This window comes from Crinia signifera, chromosome 4, assembly GCF_055691185.1.
Source record: "Crinia signifera chromosome 4, ASM5569118v1, whole genome shotgun sequence".
Classification (NCBI taxonomy): domain Eukaryota; kingdom Metazoa; phylum Chordata; class Amphibia; order Anura; family Myobatrachidae; genus Crinia; species Crinia signifera.
In genome coordinates this window covers 235,235,937-235,259,403 of record NC_139220.1, presented here as the reverse complement: position 1 = coordinate 235,259,403, position 23,467 = coordinate 235,235,937, and the positions used below count along the sequence as shown (strand labels likewise).

The window sequence follows — 23,467 nt, the reverse complement described above, 5'->3', positions numbered from 1 at the left end:
CAGTAAGGGCTTGTTTACACAATTACAAACAGTTTAGACCAGTGGTAGCCAACCCTAGCCCTCGAGAGCTACCAACAGTTCACATTTTCAAGACAACCTAGCTGCTGCACAGCTCCACTTATTAATCACTGACAAATTTTAAAAGATCCACAGATGGAGATAATTAGCTCACTTGTGATTCTGTGAGGAGACCTGCAAAACATGCACTGTTGGTAGCTCTCGAGGACTAGGGTTGGCTACCCCAGGTTTAGACCAAGGGCATAGGGAAATATAAACCATAGGAAACAGGGCAGGGACACATACTGGATTAAGAATACAAAGATGATTATGACAGACACCAGAATAAGCGAGCTGCTTGTGATTGGCTGGTACAGAATGTTCCACTGATGCGGATGTATCACCTGATCTGTGCAATGCTAATAACTGTATTAAGTGATAAAAGGATGTAGGAAGCCTACATATATTGTATTTAGTAAATACTGCTTTAGAGCATGTATAAATGGAGGTAACACCCCCGTAAGTCACTTTACTTCTGATGATGAAGGTAGACACCAATATTATGTATGGTAAAACTGTCCTTTTTTGTATTAAGTGTGATGCAATAAAAATGCTACATATATACCTCACCCCACACGCAAACGGAAGAGAGTTAATGATAAATGAATGTTAGATGAATTGTCAGTTATGTTACTTTTAGACTGTTGTAATGTACAGTACTTAAGTGTGCACTCAGCAGCCTAGCATTCAGTTGAGTAACCAATGTTCGAAGGTAGCAAATGGTAGAATCTGCAAAGAGCTTTAGATGATCTCCATAGAACAACTGGAGGCATATTTCTGGAATTGTGCTATTTTTCCACTATAACACTGGATGCCAGAGAGCATTACATCTGTAATCTGTTACTGGCTGCTTATAGTGAGTGTCAGGTGGGTTCAAATACCTCTTCCTTCTGTCACAGTGAGTGTCTGGCACAGAGGTCCCATTCCGATGCTGACACAGTATGTGCCGATGCTGTAAGCCCATTCCTTGTCCGGTGCAACGATTAAAACACTAGAAGGAAAACACATTTGTCAGGGGGAACAAAGATTTGCATCCTCTCCTCTGACCAGTAGCCATACAGCTTACATGTGGATACATATTTGAAAGGCAAATGTGAGCCAAGCATATCATTTCTACAAGGCTACAAATATTTGACAATGTTCTTGCACACATTTTCCTGTTCCTGTACATACGACAATACTGGAGGGCGCATTAAAGACTATTTTAAATGTACATTTGAAAATTGCCATAGTGTAAAATGCAATGTTTACTGGTGAGTAAGTAACAATGCATTGATGAGTAAAAAAAAAAAAACAGGTGGAGAGAAGAGTATCCACGAGTGGAAACATGCAATCGCACCGCACCGCAAGCAAAATCGCATGCGATTTTATAGGGTGTGATGCCATTTACTTTAATATACTTCTATGAGATGCAATGAGTTTTAGGCACCCTCCCCACTATCCACGCCTCCCCGAAGCGTGGCGAGCGCAGTGAGCCCCGCAAGGGGATGCGAAACGCGTCCTCCCGACCTTTTCATACCCCCCACTATACACGTCGGCGTGGAGTTGATGTTATATAGTGTGGCAAGCGCAGCGAGCCACCGAGCCCGAAGTATGACGAGCGCAGTGAGCCCCGCGAGGGGACGTGGAATACTTGTAAAGTAATCTGACACAGAAAGTAAACATTCCGAAACTGTTAGCACTAGCTGCCGCGGTGTCAGCCTCTCATTGCTCTATCAAGTACCCCCCTTTGAGTGCCGCCTGCACTGTGAAAATATCTATTGCATCTTTAGGAAGGCACCGGGGCAGTTGTCATTCGTATCTAAGAGTGCCGGACCTCCACTATTCTATATTAATGGTAGGGAAAAAGTTAAACACTGCTTCCCGTAACTGGCCTGAAAACACATTGTTTTTTCCAGTGATTAATATTCTGTAGCCTTCTCAGAAAGAGTAATGTTTCTATGGAGTTTAATAATTGTTATTGGGCTTCTACAGACATCTGTGTCGCTTCTGCTTTAAGCCCTCGGCTGTGTTTTTTAATTTTGCACAATCATCCACCAACAAAAGGTGCATGACAGGAGCCAAGCTCTCTTACTCATTACACTGTCATTGCCAAGGGGGTTTAACACTGTTACACTGTGATGTTTGCTTTAGTTCAGCTCCTTCCAGAGAATGACTAAAATAAACACATTCTAGAATAAAACTTTTGGAGTGTACATTTTCACACACACAACAACCAGAATTGCATAGTGTCTACATAACTTCAGGCTCAGATATATGTTATTCTATAGCTGCCACGTTCTACAAGGTGTGAATAAGCAGAATTACTAAAATGTTAGGATTAGGTCCAAAACAATTCCCTGATTTATGGAGAACTGTTTGAGACTTTTGGACTTTGGAGAGTGGTTATATTCTCTTGTTCCTCTGAGCGATGCACCTTTTGTTCGTAAGCGCTATATACACTGTATCACTAATTATATTGTATATGTTTTGCTTAAGTCAACACACACAAAATGAATGGATTTAATATGCATTCATTGTGCACTGGGGAAACACTGCTTAAACTTTTGTTAGCAGTAAAACAAGCAGCAATAGATTAATTTGGTCCAGAGATGAATAAAAAAAGGTATAGGTTGAATCAGAGGCGAAACTCTGGGAGACAATGGAGTCATCTGCCGCCGGGCTCCTGCACCCAAGGGGGCACCTCTCCTCCCCTGTGAGTTTGAAACAGTTAATTGAAAGCCGTCCATATCGCTTCTGTGGCTGGCTCCGCCTGGGACGAATTTATGCCACTGGATTGAATCATGTGACATGGTGAGGTTCAATGGGGATTGGGGAATAACAGGCTGCATGATTGCTCTGGAGATCTGCAACTATTCAGAATGTTTAGAAAATTGAGCCTACAGTATGCTATTGGCTGAGTGACATCAGTGCAGCCTGATGGAATGCAGCTTACCTGTCCCCATGGCTGAGGAATCCAGTCCATACAGGTATCGGCAGTACATGGCTTCTGTGCCGCTGGGCGCTCAGTGAGTCCGCAGGAATGTAAGGGAAGCTCTTTAATGGTACCATCTGTCATAATCTGCTGGCAAGCCACTTGCCTCTTCTGGAACCCTGTGCCACAAGATGCTGAACACTCAGACCAGGATCCTCTTGTCCATCTAGAAAGGTAACATTTTCTATTACTGTACATCCATCAATGGCACACACAAATGATTAATCTATCTGTCAGTTCCGTTATCTGACACAGTAGTGTAAACAGTCACCTTATTGGGCAGTCTTTTATATTGCAAGGCTGCGAATTTGCCACTAATGGTTCAAGATGTTCACACATAGAATTGTTCACTCGGTGTCCCTCGTAGTTCACACAATGCTGTGCTCTAAACTGAGAACCTGTATTCCCACAGGTAGCTGTGCAAGGAGTCCAATCACCATACTCCAGCCTAAAGTCTGTGGCAGAACATATTACATATTAGAATATTATTAGCAATTCTTAACAATATTTCATGTTACACCTATGGTCATGGCCCAGATAGCAGGAACACTTGCTGACATGACTGCTACAGTGTGTTCTGTTTTACCGTACCTCAGCACAGAGTGTACACAAGTGTAGATCCTGGTATTATTAGAAGTATAATGTGGATTAGAAAGGAGAGATGCCACTGTGCCACTAATGATGATGTCATTACTCATGATGTCATCAAGCTGTTAATGTTTCCTGTATAGTGTTACATATATTGGATTCTCCTTATATGACAATTTACTGAGTTCATATGATCGTACATTTCCCATCTGTTCGAAAACTTAAGAAACCTCAACCTAAATTGCAGTAAAAGACCAAATTCTTAAAAAAGCATTTTGTGCATGGAGATGTCGTCAAAATCTGGGGTGCCTTAGTGTTTTGTCGCTAAACCTCCTCTAAGCTTACTGGATTTCCATCCTTTTTTGACACTTTGCTGAAGATGAAGCACTGCACTGCTATGAAAGAGTTTATTTTCTACGTGATTGTAAAAACAGACAGATTTTCTGCAATAACCATCAACAAATGATAGCTCCCAGCTGTATCCACATGCTTATTACTGCAAGCCATCCAGCACTTTGAAATTCTTTGTTTACCACTATTTTTTTTACAATGCATTCCCTTTCAAGTTTATTATATATATAGGGTGAAATTTGATAGGGTGAGAGAATCAGAAAGTGAGAGATTTCATAAGAAATATCCAGTTTTGTTTAAAGCGGCAATCATTTACACTGCATAATCATACTGGTTTTGCAGTGTAAATGATTGCCACTTTAAAAAAAAAAAATCGGTAGATTACTTACAAAATCTCTCACTCTCTCATCCTATTAAATTTCCCCCTACATGTTATTTCTGTTCGATAATTTACTAGAATTATGTTTGTAATTTTTACACAAGAAACATGTAAGGTGGAATATATGTATAACAGTTGTCCACATGATAGCTCACATGAGGGTTTTAACTAAAAGTGCACAAGCAATGCCGTGATCTTGGGCGAGCACCGTCACCGACCCATGGTACCTGCATGTGGCTTGCAGGGTGCACAGAACATGCACTGCATCAGCAATGCCCAGTGTGTCCAGGGGTGGCCTGCAGCCTGTGCAGTGGCCCAGAGTGCAGTGCACCACCTCCTAAAGCCAGCAGCAATGTTATGTGATGATGTCACAGGTTTAGGGGCGGGACCAGCATAGTGCTCTGCTCCGACCCTGAATCACAACCTTCTGCAGAGAATATGTACAAAGACTCACCTTCTAGAGAGACATTCACCCAGGCAGACACTATCCTTGAATCACTTGAAGTCCAACATCTGTACTCTCCAGTACTCTGCTCAGATAAGTTGTTTATTTCCAAAACCCGTCCAGACACCAAAACACGGTATTTGAAGTTGTTGATGCCTTCTATTGGTTGTTTCCGTAGAAACCAATGAATTGTGTTCTGATGGCTCATTTTCACTGGACAACCTTTAAGACCAGCGCAAGAATAGTTTTATGTGACAGCTAAAATCATTCACTGTTCTTTTATATGATAGACTTACATTATATGGTGATATCAGTGCTTTTTTTAAAAGTAATATAATTATTATATTCAGTTAGCCGCAGTTGTCTTAAATGACAGGTGCAGTTTGCAATCACTAACAGAATCTGCAAATGCACCATATGCAAAACAAGTCATAAGAAGCGTACCAGTCGGCAGCAATAACATATGCAACTGGTAAATCATCAGTGGAGAATTAATAGTGCTGGGGCTCAATAAATGCACCCTGATCTGGATTTCTCTGGTGTAGCTTTGCACAATTTTGAATAGATTAAGGGCCTGATTCAGAGTAGATCACTGGTGTGCGAATTTGCCGATCGAGCATTTATCAATTTACTACGCATCGTGGATCTGCAAGCTCAGACCGCAGCAGAATAACGTATGGATTGTAATCGCAATCCCCCTGAAGTTTAACTGACAGAAGTCGGCATTTGGGGTGGAAACAGGACGTTTTCTGGGAGTGTCAGAAAAACCAGAGACATGCCCAGGCGGTTTAAGGGAGGGTCTGTGATGTCAGCGAAAGCCTCAATCAGCCTGACTGTCATATGGATTTGTGACTGGATAGTGAATGGTAATATTTTCCCAATTTGCAGACTTATATGGGGTGGGTTTTCTTTCTTTCTGGGCAGTTGCTATCTACTTGCAGTCATCTACAACTTGATGAGCGATCAGGTCTAAATCAAGCCCTAGGACAGGGAAATATGTGGTCTTAATTTACTTTTAGAATGCACCCAGCCTGCTTATCCAGGTGCCAACAGTTATAATTGGCAGAATCAGGCAAATCTACATAGGAAAATATGTGTGCAGTTTCTTTTGCAACACGTCATTATGCAAGATAAGCTACAGCCACTGGCACAGCACTTACTCAGTAACCATCAGCCACACAAAAGTCACATTCATACTATAGATCTAAAATGTGAAATAAAAAAATGTGTTTAATAAAATTATTCTATGGTCCAAACCTAACATGGGCCCTTATTCTGATCGGTGCGGATATTCCCGCATTCTTACGGAGCGGTCCGCACGCCACGGCGTTTTGCCGCGTGCGGCCATCGTCCGTAGAAACGCCCACGTGTCCTCCGCATTCGGACGGACTCACTCTTTAAGAACAGGGCGTGTTTACGGACGACATACAAACCATGCGTGTGCGGGAGAAACACTCCGATTCTGCACGGTATTACAGAGTATTACAGAGTATGCTCGGAAATACCGCATCCGAACGGGAGCCAAGCGGTGCTACCGCCCGTAAGCGGAGTATTTACGCCAAACAACCCACTATTATGTCAATTCTGCAATACATCACATGACCCACTTATTCAATTACCTATCCTCATAAAAAACAGCTTATTTGGAATTGGAATCAATTAGATGCCAATATATCCTTACAAGCATGCCTAACACATGCATTGCACACATTAACCCTTACAGCAATTGAAGCAGCAATGGTTTCAATTAAAGCACTGACAAGCGGCCTATTAGTGAGTAATGAGTAAAGGAGTAGATTCTATTGGGTTCAGGTGTTAATGGTTGTAGTCATTAGGCGTACGTTCGCCTACCGCATGAACGAGTGGTGTCCGCAAAGCAATAGTACACTTGTGGACACCGCACATTTCTGCCCTTTTTGATCGCGTGCATTCGGAGTGGTTTCCGAATGTACGCCCCCCAACATAAGTGTACTCCCCCGTGTCCGCCCATGTTTCCGCCCCGTTTTGGCCACTTTGAAACTACGCCCATGTGTCATTCCGCATGACGCCCATAATACGCCCCTATTTCCCGAATGATAGCGGTGAACAGTTCTGGACGGGATTTGGCCGAACTGGTACCGAGTCAAGGCGTGGCACATGCGCGTTGCGTTCTCCACGCATGCGCAGACGCCGTAAAGACGCGATCCGAAAGTATGCGGTAAAGTCCGCGTCAATCAGAATAAGGGCCATGGTGTGAGCATCAGAAAGTGAGAGATTTTGGGCGAGGCTTCCCATTTTTTTTTAAACAGCAATCCTAAAACCAGAGTGATTTTGCCATGTAAATAATTGCCACTTTAAAAAACCTCTACCAAAATCTCTTGCTTTCTGATGCTCAAACCCTATTACATTTGGCCCTATATATGAACTGATATATAGAACACAAGTGAATTTAGGGTACTTATGTAGTAGCCGGGAGCCCAATTTAAGGAAAATCGCATCGCATGGGCCATTTTAAGGGCGATGCAATGCGATTGCGATGCGATGTACTGTAATTTAATAACTGCTCTATACAACAATATCATTGTATGACATACAATGAGGTTTTAGGCACCCCCCCCCCCTCCACTATCCACGCCACCCGGAAGCGTGGCGAGCCCCGCGAGGGGTGGCGGAACTCGTCCTCCGACCTTTTCATACCCCCACCATCCACGTAGGCGTGGAGTTGATTTTGTATAGTGTGGCGAGCGCAGCGAGCCCCCGAGCCCGAAGCGTGGCGAGCGTATGTATTTCGGGTCCCCTCATGGGGCTCGCCACGCTTCGGGCACTATATAATCAACTCCACGCTGACGTGGATAGTGTGGCTATCGGGGTGGCATGGATAGTGGGGGATGGGGTGCCTAAAACCTCATTGTACGTCATACAATGATATTATTGTATAGCTAATGAAATGGCATTGTACACCCTATCAAATCGCATGCGATCGCATGCGATTTTGTGGGAGGTGCGATGCCCCGGGGCTAAGATAGCAGTGAATAAATTACATAGGAAAATCGCATCGCATGGCCCTTAAAATGGCCCATGCGATGATGCGATGCGATTTTCCTACGCAGAATAGCCCACTAAGCAAATTGCTTAGTGGGAGCCCGTCTACTACATATGTACCGAATTTAGTAATTCTATGCATATTTTCTGTATTAACATTTAAATGTATTATTTTGTATAATAAAACAGGATTTACCAATACGTAAGAGGTCCCCGAGTTTACCCACAGTGCTAGTTCCTGATGAAGACGCCATCAGAACTCGCCGTTTTCCTTTTCGGGCCTGTTCCTCTGTAGAGTTATGTGCTTTATTACCTACAAAGAAAGACAATAAAGTGCCCTTTCAGTCATCATACAGTAGCTACAACTGTAGACATATGTAAGTATGTAAGTACTGTATGTAATCCTTCACTAGTCCCAGTACAGTCTTCATTGTGCACATGACGGTTTAGGACAGAATGGATCAATTGGCAAGTTGGGAAAAATTACAAAAAGTCTTGGTGCTGCCAGTGGGATATAGGTGGACACTCCACAAAATAGACTGTGTACAGTATGTGACTCGTTATTAGAACCTGTGGAACATATCTGCCAAATATGTCCACAAGATATCAGTAGAGGAAACATCCATGGTCACAATTTCCTCACAGGACACAGTTACTAATAAAAAGGTAATAGCCATATGATCATGGGTTTAGCAAATTGTAAATAATGGCGCAATGGATAATGGTTGGGTCAGTGGGGTGAACTGTGTGGCCTACAGAAATTTTTGTCCTAAAGTTTTATGTTTGAATGTCAGCAACTACTATCTGGCTCTGCAATAATGCCCATGACAGGTAGTAATTGCCACTCAAAAACTGTGAGCCAAACCCTGCAATCAGCTTTTTAGGGCCAGATATTTCTTAGTTCCAATATAAACCATACAGAGCTAGGATAGAATTTCATAATTGGACATGTTTATGTTTAAGGTGTAACTGACTGGACTCATTGCGCATTCGTGTGAGTCTTCGGGAAATGGACAGAGAAAGAGCAACCTGTAGTTGCACTCCAATATGTTTATGCCAAGAAATATTACTACTTTTAAGGAGGTTGTGGTATGAAAAGGATGTTGACACCAAAATTAGTTTTTTAACAAATGTCGACATAGTCAAAATGTTGAAATGCACATACGTATGGATTTTGACAGGTTGAGTGATATATGTGTGTGTGTTCTCTAGAACAGGTGTTAGTAACCTCTCTAATGACCCTTTTTATGTCGACCTTTTGCTTGTGTCGATCTTTTGCCAATGTCCACCTAATGCATGTCAACCTTTTTTATGTGTGGGCTTATTGACTGATAACCAATCGCAGGGTTGCCTACCCTCCCTGAATGCCCGGGTGGATCCGAAAATCGGGTCCTCCCCCCCCCCCAGAAAGGTGGGCAACCCTCCTGGATTCTGGGGGGACCCCATGCCACCCCCCCCCCCCCCGATTGTGGCGTCTTCCCCCTGACCTCTGCATTTAAATGCAGCAATCCACGGGTCTCAGAGGAGGGGGCGGGGCTAAAACGTCCACAATCACGTCATTTTAGCCTTGCCCCCTCCACGGAGATCCGTGAATTGGGGTATTTTACATCCTGGGGCAGGGCTTAATGACGTCACGCTCAAGCCCCGCCCCCCAAACTGCAGCTGGAAGTCACCTCTCCGGGCTTCTCCCGGAGAGCAACCCTGACCAATAGTGGTCGACCTTTTTGACTGTCGACCTAATGATCCCCACACATCTATTTTCTCAGCCAGATGATCAGTGTCATATGTATAGAGATGCATGATAGAGTCATGGTGCTCCAAGGTATCAGGAATGCCTTTCCATGTATTCACAGCAGCACAGAGGTATTTACAGGTATCAGTGCTCTAATCTGGGGTAAACAGTGTCCACTCTTTTAAATTCATTAGGCCTTTTAGTCTTATAGTACTTGCACAAGGACAGATACTTCTCCCCAGGACAGATAGTACCAGCCCTCCTATGGGATGGAAAATATTCTAATCCCAAATACAAATGAGTTCTATGTTGTTAGAATAGCAGGAGATATGTATGTTTTCTTTATAACAATAACTTACACTTTAAGAAGTACCTTTCTTCGGATGGACAATGCTTCCGTCCTGGTGGCTACTCATGTGACACACCATTCTGGTCTATATAAAACTGGCATCAAATTCTGTGCCTTTATTTTTTATATCATAGACCATGAAAATACTAGAATTTGTCTAACTTAGTAAATTTTCCAACACGGTTGCATATTATATCATCATAGCAGCTTTGTTACCTTTTAATGACATCCCTTTATGTTACCACATATTGGCAATGAACTCAGGCAACACAATTACACAACAAATGAGGCAACTCTGATAATATCTGTATAATATCTGGTAATATCTGTAAAATATCTGGTAATATCTGGAAACTAAAAAAATTATCAAGCTCCAGAAGAAAATATGGCACTTTGGGGGTTATTTTGGTTCACTCTTTCTGACAAATTCCTTCTTAGATGAACAAAACCATGTGCACTGCAGGGGGGCAGATGTAAAATGTGCAGAGAGAATTAGATTTGGGTGAGTTATATTGTTTCTGTGCAGAGAAAATACTGACTGCTTTATTTTTACACTGCAATATAGATCTCACTTTGAAGTAAAACCCCACCCAAATCTAACTCTCTCTGCACAAGTTACATCTGCCCCCCCTGCAGTGCACATGGTTTTGTCCATCTAAGAAGGAACTTGTCAGAAAGAGTGAACCAAAATAACCCCCTGTATAAAGAGAATTTTTTCATGATCTACAGTAATATACAAACATTTCTCAAACTTTAATAAAGTTGGCTAGAGTTTTATCATAGAACACCACTCAGAAAAAGTCATGCAATACCACATGCTCAACTACAGTACAATGTACCATGTGGAAAATAATCCCAAACTGTCTTTTTTACATTAAAATGAGGTATTTAGAAAACAGGCACAACTTTTTGCTTTAATATTATTTCTCAGGAATGCCATAAAAATTGATAGGATTATAAAACCTCACAGCACAGTAGCTCATAACAAAAGAATGCAGCTGCACATTGTGATACTAACCAGATAGTTGCAGAACAGACATTGCTACTGTTTTTCCCAAAGCATTTGTTGCGATGCAAATGTACATCCCTTCATCTTCAGTTGTGATGTTTGTCAGCAGTAGGGATCCATTTGAAAGCACAAACGAATTGTTTGGCATGGGGAAGTCTTTCTTCATCCATGTTATTCTGGGATTAGGAATCCCTAAAGAAAAAAATATTGAGTTGAGGTGCTAAAACATGTAGTATACATATTAATACTCTTCCACATTGTTCAAATAATTTTTCTAATTGAATAATTGTTTTATTAATTATGAATTATACTTTTATAACAAAACAACAACTACAAAAAAGAAAAGAGAAAAAAATGGAATACAAGCAAATCAAAAAGGCAAAGGCTCGTAGGCTTCATAGATTTATCAATACATTAATGACCTATTACATTAAAACACTAAATTTGCCCAAAATGCCCAAAAAGGTATTAAACAGGGTCCAGAGTTGAATAATTGGCCTCCCTTACTGGTGGCTTAGCATATCTTGACTCAAGCCAATGGCCCCATACAAGATGAAATTTGGATTCCGCCTTACGAGTAACATATACAGTACATACTTCTCATGTTGAACAGTAAGGTTAATCAATGACAGCCAAGCTCCAGCCTTCGGTCCCTCAGGAACCATCCATGCCCAAGCAATAGAGACCTTTGCCAGAGCACACACACATGCACAGTGAACAATTTAGTGTATTTGTCAACAAAGTCATCATCAAATATTCCAAGACAATAGCCCCTTGGTGGGAGTATAGATCCACGAATACCCAGCGTAGACAAAATTAATTTAACTTTTACTCAACACTCATTCACCCGAGGACAATCCCACAACAAAGGCCAAAAAGTGCCCACCCCACATTCACATTTTGGACAGCAATCAGAAGTTCGCCCCCAAAATCTGTATGACTTAATAGGTGTAATATACACTCTATGCAAAATAAACAGCTGAACTTGCTGCACTCTAATAGAGACAGAGGAAAGTTAGGAGACTCCAATGTCGCATCCCAGTCTTCCTCATCATTAGGGCCTAGGTATTTCTCCCAGGAAACTTTGAGATTGGGCAAACTATCTAAATAGTAATATAATAACAAGAAAGAGTAGAAGCAGGAGAGGGACCTGCGAGGGCCAAGGGACTGTAAAAACTGTTTAAATGGCGAAGCCATTAGCACAGGTGGCGCATTCGGGAACTGGGATTGCAATGCATGCCCAAAAGTAAGTCGCTGGTAGATCTGTTCAAAGGAATGTAAAATTGAATTATCATATAACTGTCCAATTGTAGAAATGTCTACAGCATTCCACACCAAACATGGCTGTATCGATACCAGCTCAGGTAGTATTGAGGCACTATGTAGTACTACAGATGGATGCTATCGCCATCGCTGTCCACCAGGAAGTGTTGCACGCACGTGAGACGTGCACATGCCCCATTCACCTGAAACCCCGGCAGCCCATCTTCCTAAAGCAGAGATGGGCAGGGAAGCACCCTGTGCCTGCTCCCTGCCACCCAGCTGATTGGGACACGATTGGGACACGCGATCGAGTGAGACACTCATGCGTCCCCGCCCCGCCGTCCGCCAGAAACATCACCATGGTGAGCTGGCGGCATGGCTGAGAGGGGCTCCATCTGTATATTAAGATCCAAGCCAGAGACCCTTATCAGTTTTGCAACTTGCTGCCAGATTTTAATGGCCTGTTGTAGTATTGCAGGACCTGACCTAATGATCCTTCCTGCAAGTAATATTTGAAATGGAGTAAATCCCTGGTAGAATTGGGACACTAAAAGATTATGTAAGGCATTTGGAGACATATCCTGAAGCCATGTTCGTAAATGGACAATCTAAGACGCATAGTAATAATTTTGAATATGTTGGAGTTCAAGACCTCCAGCTGATCGTGTCCTAGTAAGCGTTTGTATAGTGATGTGAGGGTGACCAGTTCCCCAAATTTGAATTATTAATGTGCAATTTAGTAGAGATAGGACAGCAAGCCATGGGGTGTCAGATAGAGTGGGGTGTCTGTGATACTTCACCAATGAGGAAGAGATTACCGCCTCCCTGTAAATTCCAGGGAAATAGTATAAACTGGAATGGTCTTGACCATACAGTATGTGGCACCCTCAGATGGGGATGCAAACTACAAGCTCTGGAATGGCAGCATTTGCTGAATGAACCCTGTTAGTTTGGAGTTCTGGGTTCTGCTCCGGTTTTAGCTTTTACCTAGTCCCCAGTCCCCTTGAAGTTAAAGTTGAATTAAATGAAACTACTTTAAGAATACAAGTCTAATTTATTTGCATTGAATTAAACATATTCAAAATAAATTAAAATGAGTATTTCATAGCAAAGTCATAAGAAGTTTGCTGGTATACATTTATACATACTGCAGTCTTATTTAAAGAAATACATTTTGGAGTATCTGGTTAATATGCTACATCATAATGTTGCATGTGATACAGAAGGAAGACATGCCTTGACCTACAGTTCACACAGATCAGATGAGGCAGCCATGTGATGTCACTCATGTCATGCCTCAGTGATATCACTCATTCCTATTGAATTGATAGAAATATTTTTTTTTAAACCACAGGTCTAGTTTCAGGAATAAAACAGGTAGGAGATCATTCAATTCACAGACTATCAGAGTATTTCGTTTTTTTACCAGTAGGTGGCATGGCAAGTACAGGTTAGGAATACTTCCCAATTTACAGTGCATATGCAGCATATACTGTAGGTTGGATGATATAACCTGCAATTAATATACATTATTTAAAATGTTCATTTGTAATATCTTAGATATAAGTGGTCAGTTTTTCAGTACATAAAAAGATTTTGTGAATGCTATAAAGCTTATGCAAAAGCAACTTGGATCAGAATTTCTGTTGATATTTATACCACATGTGTTGACTGAAAAGCATTTGTCTGCAGAAATGGAACACAAATCAGACCTCAAACGTTGTAAATAAATTCATATATCACAGCTCTGCAATGTGGATCCAAAGGACAGTGACTTCCAATGAGAGCTGCACAAATAATGTTATTACCAAATGTCCAAACAAAACAGGATATATACCAGGGGGATTGGGGACTTTTGGCTGTACGGGTGGAGGGATTGCAGATGTTTTGAGATATTTGTGCAGCTTTCCACAGATTTATCATCCCCATAAAAGCTTGGTTAAAACAGAAAATGAATGAAATTGTTCTGTAATATACAATAATAACATTTCCAATTCTTATTTTATAAATAATCGAACATAATTTGAGCTGCCACCTCACTTTATTTTGCACATGTTTTTGCCAACTTCCAGTAGCCAGAACATCTTCCCCAAATAATCTTTCTCCATGACATTGGTCGACACATTAAAAGGTCGACATGAGTTTTGAGATTTAGATTTTTTTTTTTGTACTTTTTCATAATTTATCATTCCCAAGCCGAGTCCATATCAGTAGTGGAGCGAGACATCTTGCCTGAACCATGGCGAGCAGACTCGGTACTCTAATTGGGAGTCCACATGCTCCGGAGTCAAACTTGATACCAAAAAAGTGAAAAACTCATGTCTTCCTTTACACTTATGGACAACCTTTGCCGCAATATTCTTTTGCACGTTTTGGATGTTTTGTCTATGTCGACCTAGACATTGTCTGTCAACCCTTTATACAGGGGCGGGCTGGGCCGGGGGGCAGGGTGCCATGTGCCCCCCGGGCCACTCGGTTACCTAGTGCTTTGGGCCACCAATTGCCCTGGTGGTCCAGTGTGTCCTGCGTCTACAGACATGGCTGCGACCCATCAACTGTTCTGCAGCCGCGGCTGGGAGCGAGTTGCCGAGAAGCGGCAGTGAGAGACTGCCAAGCAGAGGCCGGGAAGTCATCGTGGCGGAGTGTGCGGGGGTTAGGCGGGTCGGGAGTAGCCTGGGGTGTGCAGGGGTTAGGAGGGTCGGGAGTAGCCTGGCTGCAGTGCTTAAGCAGCAGTCGGTCAGCAATACCCTCTGTCTGCGGCGCCTCCCCCTCCTCTTCCTGAGAAGCTCCACCCGCAGCCTGCCTCAGTGAGTTTCCATGATGACCCAGCGGAGTTAGCGCCGCCGGAGCAGAACGAAGTGACGTCCTTCTCTGAGCTGCAGCAGCGACACAGAGTCTTTTTGTAAAGAGCTGCATCTGGGAGCAAGCACCATGCTACCCACACAAAGGTACCCACAGAACTCGGTTAAGGGAAGGGGGAGGGGGTTTGTTACTACAGCTCTTATATATGGATATATATAAATGCATGCTGAGAAGAAGGGAGGGGCCCCCTGTCTTAAGTGCTCCAGGTCCCCCCTAACACTTAATCTGGCCCGGGGTAGCTGTCCTGTCAGTGTGGATCCGACATTAACCACATCGACTGCGCTGCTCTGTGCCGCTCACGCTCTCACCAGACACCCCGATGTGGGTGCGGGACCAGTGCCAAGTCCACAGACCACCCCTGCTCCCTCCCTAGTGGTATCCTCAGCACCTGCTATCCTTGGCAGCACTCAGGGCTGCATTTCCATACATATATATATATATTTGTGTATATATTTGTGTACATACTATATATATATATATATATATATATATATATATATATATATATATATATATATATATATGCATTATGTTGTGGGGCATAATGTGTAATGAGTATTAAGGTGTGTGGCGTATTGCATAAGTGGCATTATGGTGTGTTGTGTAATGTGTGTATGTATGTGTGGCATATTGTGTAAGTAACATGGCTCGGGCACCCTTTTTGGAGGGGGAGCAGAATTTTTTTTTGGCATGGGGGAGAAAAATTCATAGTTATGCCACTGGGCCAGGGAGCAGGTGCCCAACAGCTGCCGGGGAGCGGGAGCTGAGCAGCGGCTGCCACTGGGGACAGGAGACCAGTTGATGCTAGTGAGAAGACTTGTCTCACCTCCACACCCACTCCTCTTTCCCCTCACCACATAACCCCCTTCATCTCTCTCCCTCTTGTCACCTATCACCTATATATATACCCCCTTCTCCCGCCAGCACCTCTCCTGTCACCTCACCCTCTCCGTCGCCTCACCCCCTTCTTTAGTAACCCCTGGCCACCTCACCCCCTCTGGCCCCCTGCCCCCCAGCACCTCACCGTCTAACCATTGGTAACCTCTCCCCAGGTCAGCTTGTTGGCACACCCCTTTTGAGCAACCACACCCTTTTTTGGGCCGTGCTCTGTACTTGCCCCCTAGGCTAAAAGTTGCCAGCCAGCCACTGCCTTTATACCATAACCATCAAAATAGTATGGCTTTAAAGAGTTAAAATTTGGAAACTCCTCTCATTAATATTAACTTTTTCATTTCTCCTTGTATACTGATGAACTTGTATTAACCCTGAGTCCCAACATCTCTGTTAGAGATGCGCAAAATATCCGCTAAAAATGCCAGTGTCGCTCACATGTGTTATACTAATGTGAATAAAAAATATTGTGTACAAAAAGATTATATTTCTACTACAGGTCATTCTGATTAATAAAAATGTTTGCTTGCCAATTTTCACGCCAATTTTGTCAAATTCAGTTAGCGCTCAAAGGGTTAAACAATTCATTAAAATGAAGAAAGATTGCAGCTGCCATAATCATAAGCTTTTTTTTTTTTTTTTAAAGCCTTGCAAATCAAAAGAAAGGTAGAGGTAAAAGAGAGGATAAAGGTCCATACACAGTGGGCGACTATGCCAAGCGTGTATGGACAGTGATGATCGCGGTCATCGCTCGGGGGAAAGCTGATCAGTGCATACACACTGAGTGTCTTTCTCCATGCCCGGTGCCATCAGCGGGGAGAGAACGGCTGTGCATAGCGCTATGCAAAGCCGTCCCCAAAGCTGATCATCTGCTGGTATTACCATGGTATTACCAGCAGATGAGCAGCTTTCCCAGCGATGATGCGGGAGCACGCAGCAGTGCTCACCGCTCAACGCTGGGGCATACGCACTGGGTGACTTTTTAGAGCTGAAAGCCACTCAAACTGGGTGCTTTTAGCGACTTAAAGCCAGTGTGTATGGGCCTTAAGGGGGGTACAAATAAACATAGAGACAAATTCCAATTTACTGTGCATAGATGTGTATACTCATGGAACCAGACAAAGTTGAGAGAGATGGGTCTCTTCTATATATATACATAACAATAACAGGCAGGGCAGCCACCAAGGACTCCAGAAAGGGGGCCCAGGACTGGAGTTTATAAAGTATAATTTGTCATAAACAAAGTTCCTTAAAGCAATGTAGAGGTTGAGTAGTGCGGCCAGTGCTGCAGGCAGCGGAGGTCTCGCCAGGTATACTAGGTGTTTGAGAAAGGGAAGAGGGGGCCTGCCTATTTTGTCAGTCCTGAGCCCCACAATTTCTGATGGCAGTGCTGATAGCAGGATAAAAAATTAGTAATTACCAGTTGTGCATCAAGGGTACCAGTTATAGAGTTTCAAGAGCTGAAATTGTAGTAGGAGCTTCAGGGGAGAGCAGTTACGATGTCAGCGGGCTTGGTCCTAGATGTGCCTTACTTTACTTTATATACAAGTGCCAAGGAAGCCACCTTATTAAAGGGGATGATTTTAAGGCATTGTATGGGGCTTCTAACATTTCTATTTCAAAGATAAATGGGTCTAAGAAAATATTTGAGAAATAGATAGGAAGTATGTAAAAGATGTTCTCCACACACTTTCATTATTCCAACCGGAATTTGTTTTATCAAACAATTCAGGAGACATGGTAATTGCACCTCTAGATACCTTGTTGTTCAGCATAGTGGCAGGTGGAGGGCATTGTTGTTTTTACCTATCTCCCTCAACCAGAGAGCAATCTGAATATATTTATAGTATTGAGACAAGAGTAGGCCGGACTGACTCGGAAGCTGTGCAAAAGGTAAGATGGAGTGCAGAGAGAGCATATCTGAAACAATAGTAAGCCCTTCTTAAGTGCCATTGTGGAAGGGTTAGATTAGGTACAGTATTAATCAACAAAGTGTTAGTGAGAGATTTTAATGGGGACTGCCAAATCAAATTGGGGTAGGTAAGTCAAAGAGATACAGTATCTTTCCAAACGTAGGTCTGAAGTTTAGAGAGAGCATTATTAGGGATATTCCAAGACAAAGCTTCTGATGTATAAGAAGTGAAACTGAACTGGTCTAAAATAAATGTGGAGGCCTTTATATTCTTTTAAAGGTCTGACTTGTTGGGCAAGGGGTACTTAAGATAGTACACAGATCAAAGGGGAGAGAGGAGAGACTTCTCAGGTTCCTTGAGTTAAATGTAAAGTACTAGCGAATGGATCACTGTAAAGAACTAAAAGGCAATTCAACATCATCCTTAAAAAAAAAAAGAGACCAAACATTGAGCTTATCTAAGGGCTTTCTGCATCAAGGGAAGGTAGTAGAATTTTTTTGCAGGAATTTGTGACAATCTCAATAATATCCAGTACCAGACTTGAGGAAGAATGAAATTCAGGCGGTTTGAATTAATTTGGCATATATTTTACCATCGATGTTTAAGCTATAGTTCTGAAGTTCCTGAAATTGAAAGTATCTAACCTAGTTAGTGGTGTTATCTCTATGTTGCCTTCCAGCATTTATGAGGGAAAGGTTCCATGTGTTGTAGCTGCTTTAAATTGATTAACTAAAGTACAAGCCAGATTCCCACAAAAAGTATAATAAAAGTCATCATTATATCCATCGGGGCCAAAAGCTTTAACTTTTGGAAGATACTTAATTGTGTAAGTGACTTCAACAAAAGTCCAAGAAACATGTAAGGAAGACAAACTACTGTTATCTAAAGAGGGTAGATGTAGGTCAGAAAGTAAATAAGTTATAATGCCAGCAGTCAGCTTTGGAGCAGAGCTATCAGAATATAAATCATATAGCTTGGTAAAGTACGGAATAAAAACATTGGCTATGTCTGGGGGATTAAGACATGTCTACCCTTGGTGGTTGAAAATGTGTTTGATTCTACTGTAGGCTCCCTGGCCCCGTAATTTTCTGGCAAGAAGTTGCCTAGCGTTATTGCCGCTTGTGTAGAACTTGCGACAGAGTTTAGTCAGAGATGATTGCATTGCGGCCACAAAGAGCTTTTGGACTTGGTTCCTAACACTGTAAATTTTCATAATACTGGCACTTATTTTTTCAGGAATTTTGTGTTAATCTGCATTACCGAAAGTAGTATTTATTTATTAACAGTTTCTTATATAGCGCACACATATTCCGCAGAGCTTTACAGAGAATATTTGAACATTCACATCAGTCCCTGCCCCAGTGGAGCTTACAATCTATATTCCCTACCACGCATACACAGACATTTTAGGGTTCATTTTGTTGGGAGCCAATTAACCTACCAGCATATGTTTGGAATGTGGGAGGTCACCAGAGTACCCGGAGAAAACCCACGCAAGTACAGGGAGAATATACAAACTCTGCACAGTTAGAGCCATGGTGGGAATGGAATCCATGACCTCAGTGCTGTGAGGCAGTAATGCTAACCATTACACCATCTGTAGATTAGTAGTGAATAATGTGCCAGTTAGGTCATTTTGTACTGTGAGAAATTGCTTTAACAAAAGAAAATAAGAAAAAATAAACCACACTAAAACTTTAATAGTTTGTTCATGCTAGCATTTGTAGTGCCACACAGGGCCAGATTAAAGGGGGGGGGGGGGGGGCAAAGGTGGTCAGTACCCCTGAGCCCCCCTCTAGCTAGCCCCCCCCCCCTATGGTTGGCATGTACCTTTTTTTTAAATAACTTTTTTTTTTGTTTAAGCTAAAAGTTTTGTGCAAGGGAGTGGGGTAGTGCTGCAGCTGCACCTATCTGCAAATGTGACATTGATTAATGGTGCTGAGCATCGGGAGTGAAGGCACACTGACTGCACAAGTGTGCAGTGCATTACTGGGAGTTGACTAAGTCCCATGACACTTTGCACAAAAGGGCAGAGGCTGAGAGGTTTGTGTTGAGCTCTGATAGGTGGAGCTCATTACATGCTTCTTAGGCCCATGGAGGACAGCAGCAGCAGCCTAGTCATATGAGGGTTTTTAATCAGAGGCAGCACTGAGCCTGTGAGGTCTCCTACAGTCCATCCTACAGAGTAAGGTGCAGAGAAACAAACACAGGCTTTTCATGTGTTCCCCCTGCAGTTACCCATTGCCTAAGTTTATACTGCCTTTACTCTGTGTTTTGACAGTGTACTATTCTCCCATGCAGTTTGCGGCCAATAATGACAAGTGCAAGGGGGCCCCCCTGTCTAAAGTATTTGTGGCCCCCCGAAGACTTAATCTGGCACTGGTGCCACACGTGCGTATTATGAATGGTATCCTAATTTTGAAATAATGTCAAATACCATAATCATAAATACTTATTGTCCTGTGATCAATTAATAATGACAATAGTCAGATTGCCTTCTCTTGGTAGTTTGATCGTTTTGCTAGTTGCTGCTTGATACATTGAATAATATTCTTTACAAGTAATGCAGTGGTAAGTTTACAAACTTAGAAAGTTTGACTGCTGCTCTTCCAAAGAAGCTCTGCTGCAGAGCTAATCGGCTCAGGAGCACCTGCAACAGTGAAAAGGACAGTCACCCCCTGGTACCGCCTACAAGCACACATATTCACAAAATTTTCGTGTTTTCCCTTTTTTTAAGGCGGGGCAACAACATCCAACTTGCCTCCAGGTAACTGGGATAAACTTATGCCCCTAGTGTCACGCTAGCAGTAGCACCAGCTGGAGTGTAACGGAGGCTAGGTGCCTTGATGTAAGGTTTTTGCATAGACAACAGAAGGGAGGCATGCAATTGGATAAAAGAAAACCAGTTTTAATAAAGATACTGCGATAAAGAAGATGAACTGTGGCTCAAAGGTAATACTGAAGATATGAAATAACCAGAGTCAATGATATATAAAACTTATTGTAAAGTTCGTAGTGGATGGATAACGAGGTTGAAAACTGAAGATGACTTGAAGTGTAGATTTGAAGAATAAACGTAAACTTGAATAGTTGATTTGAAGGATTTACTTGAAGAGATGATTAAATTGAAGATTGAATGATTGAATGAAAGATTGGATGATTGAATGGTTGAACGATTGGATGATTGGGTGGTTGGATGATTGGATGATTGGAAGGTTGGAAGATTGGATGGTTGATCGAATGAATCCGGGAAGTATTGCAGCAGGCCTAAGTAGCTGTGACCAGGGAGAGTTGCAGTGGAAGTAACCGTCAGGTGAGGAAAAGGTGATCCCCTTTGGGGGGCTAACCTTGTCCGGACCGTAGAGGCAGTAGCAGAGTTCTGCAGGTGGATGAAGAAAAAAGAATCAACCTGGGTTGATTTGGAGCGCTTTACATAGGCTGATCTCTCAAAAATTTAAGCAGCTGCTAAAAAAGGGAGTAGTCAATTCCCTCAAGAAAAGGACAAGAAATAGACAAAAATAGCAGCGCTGTACAATATGGTTAATAACAATAATAAGTGAATCAATTAATATAAAAATATAACAATTTTATTGGTACATTTGATCCGGATTTAAATAAGTAAAAAGTTGCTAAATGAAATTAAAATCAAATAAGTGGAAATTGGCACATCATATAACCTGCACTGGAACGGGCTAGAGTCCGTGGTGGAGGGAGTCCTTGGGTGAGCCGGTTTTGAATAAACGCCGCTGGAGGTATGGTAATCCTTTGAAGAATTAGGGCAAATTATGCCCACAATGGAGCAACCTCGACGTCGAGGTTGCTCCATTGTGGGCATAATTTGCCCTAATTCTTCAATTTTCTTCTAATTCTTTAATTTTACTTATTTAAATCCGGATCAAATGTACCAATAAAATTGTTATATTTTTATATTAATTGATTCACTTATTATTGTTATTAACCATATTGTACAGCGCTGCTATTTTTGTCTATTTCTTCTGCAGGTGGATGGTCTTCACAGCAGACGAGCAGGAGTGGATTCAGTCTGGAGATAGCTGACAGGCAGCAACGCTTTCAGCAGGAGTGGGAGTCAGATGCCTAGGGAAAGGACATCATTGTACTGACTGCTTGTTTGGCCCAGCTGGTCAGTATTTAAAAGGAGAGCTGCACTGTAATTGGCTGAAGGTAATTGGTAGTGTGCAGCCTGGTTGGCGAAACCAACAAGATGGCCGCCGCCAGGGAAGGTGACAGGTTTCAGAACCAGGAAGTGTGTGCAGTACACTACAGGCAGCGTGTCCAGCAAGGCCCAGGCAGAGTTCACAGCATCATGGCACCTCAGTGTGGGAGGCATGAATGGCAGACATGGTGGTCGTGACACCTAGTAATTAGGGATGTGAACCGGCCACTTTTGGTGTATCATAAAATGTGTTTTAAATTGTATTTCCAGCAATGTTTTAGATCTGGATCTGTTCCAAATCCACCCTTCAGTGCTTCATCATTTTTTGTGTTTTGGATCTGTAAATCGCAAAATTTGGGGGATTTTTGTTGCTCCTACGCTATTATTAACCTCAATAACATTAATTTCCTCTCATTTCCAGTCTATCCTGAACACCTCACACCCCACAAATGTTATTTTTAGGCCAAATGGTTGCACAGAGGTAGCTGGATGACTATGCTAAGCGACACAAGTGGGCGGCAAAAACACGTAGCCCATCTAGGAGTGGCACTGCAGCGGTAGACAGGATGGCAGTTTGAAAAACTAGACCCAAAAGAGCACATAATGCCAAAAAAAAGAGGTGCAAGGTGGAATTGTTCTTGGGCCCTCCCACCTTTATGTTGAGTAAATAGGACATGCACAATGTCTTGAACAAACCAATCATTTCAGTCTGTCACACGACTGTGGCTGAAATGATTGGTTTATTTGTTCAAACAGACTCTACAGAGGCAAGATGTCATCATCATCCTCCGATTCCTCACCCCCTTCAGTACATACATCCTCACAGATTATCAATTCGACCCCGCTGGAATCCCCAATCACAGGTCCCTCTGTAGTTTTTGGAGGAAATTGCTGGTCTTCATTGAAGAAATGATCACTCATTTTGATGAACATCATCTTCTTCACATTTTGCGGGTTTGACCAGGTTCCCGGCTGCACTAAAATCAATTTCAGAGTACACACTGGAGGCGGGACAACTCAGGTAAAATAGAGCCAGTTTGTAGAAGGGCCATCAATCTGCCTTTTTTTCCTCTCAATACAAGTACGGACTGTCTGACATGTCTACTTGGATGCTGTCACCAATGTAATCCTCCACCATTTTTTTTAATGGTGACAGCATTGTATGCAGCGACAGTAGATATGTCAGCAATCATTGGCAGGTCCTTCAGTCCGGACCAGATGTCCAAACTCGCTCCTGCCTGCCCTGCATCACCACCAGTGGGTCGGGTAGGAAATTTGAGCTGTTTCCTCTCAGCCACAGGTGTGGGAAAAAATGAAGTAGGAGCTGTTGCCGTGTCACAGTCTGCTTCAGATGACAATCTCCTGACCAGCAGGTCTTTGTACCACTGGAGACTTATGTCCGCCATAAACAGAGACACAACATAAGCTTTAAACCGAGGATCGAGTGCGGTGGGCAGAA

The 23,467-nt window shown here is 42.6% G+C and overlaps 1 protein-coding gene across 2 annotated transcripts in view; it reads right to left on the bottom strand.

The window, feature by feature from the left end:
• The window catches only part of ADAMTSL3 (ADAMTS like 3), a 449,068-nt gene that overhangs the window by 6,988 nt on the left and 418,613 nt on the right, over positions 1-23,467 (bottom strand). For both annotated transcript variants that reach the window (XM_083184018.1, XM_083184017.1), the window contains exons 24-29: positions 10,915-11,097; positions 8,012-8,128; positions 4,804-5,016; positions 3,303-3,486; positions 2,993-3,197; positions 939-1,048 (exon numbers count right to left, since the gene is read on the bottom strand). In XM_083184018.1, the coding sequence (XP_083040144.1) occupies positions 939-1,048; positions 2,993-3,197; positions 3,303-3,486; positions 4,804-5,016; positions 8,012-8,128; positions 10,915-11,097 (1,012 nt within the window). The remainder of the gene's footprint in view (positions 1-938; positions 1,049-2,992; positions 3,198-3,302; positions 3,487-4,803; positions 5,017-8,011; positions 8,129-10,914; positions 11,098-23,467) is intronic.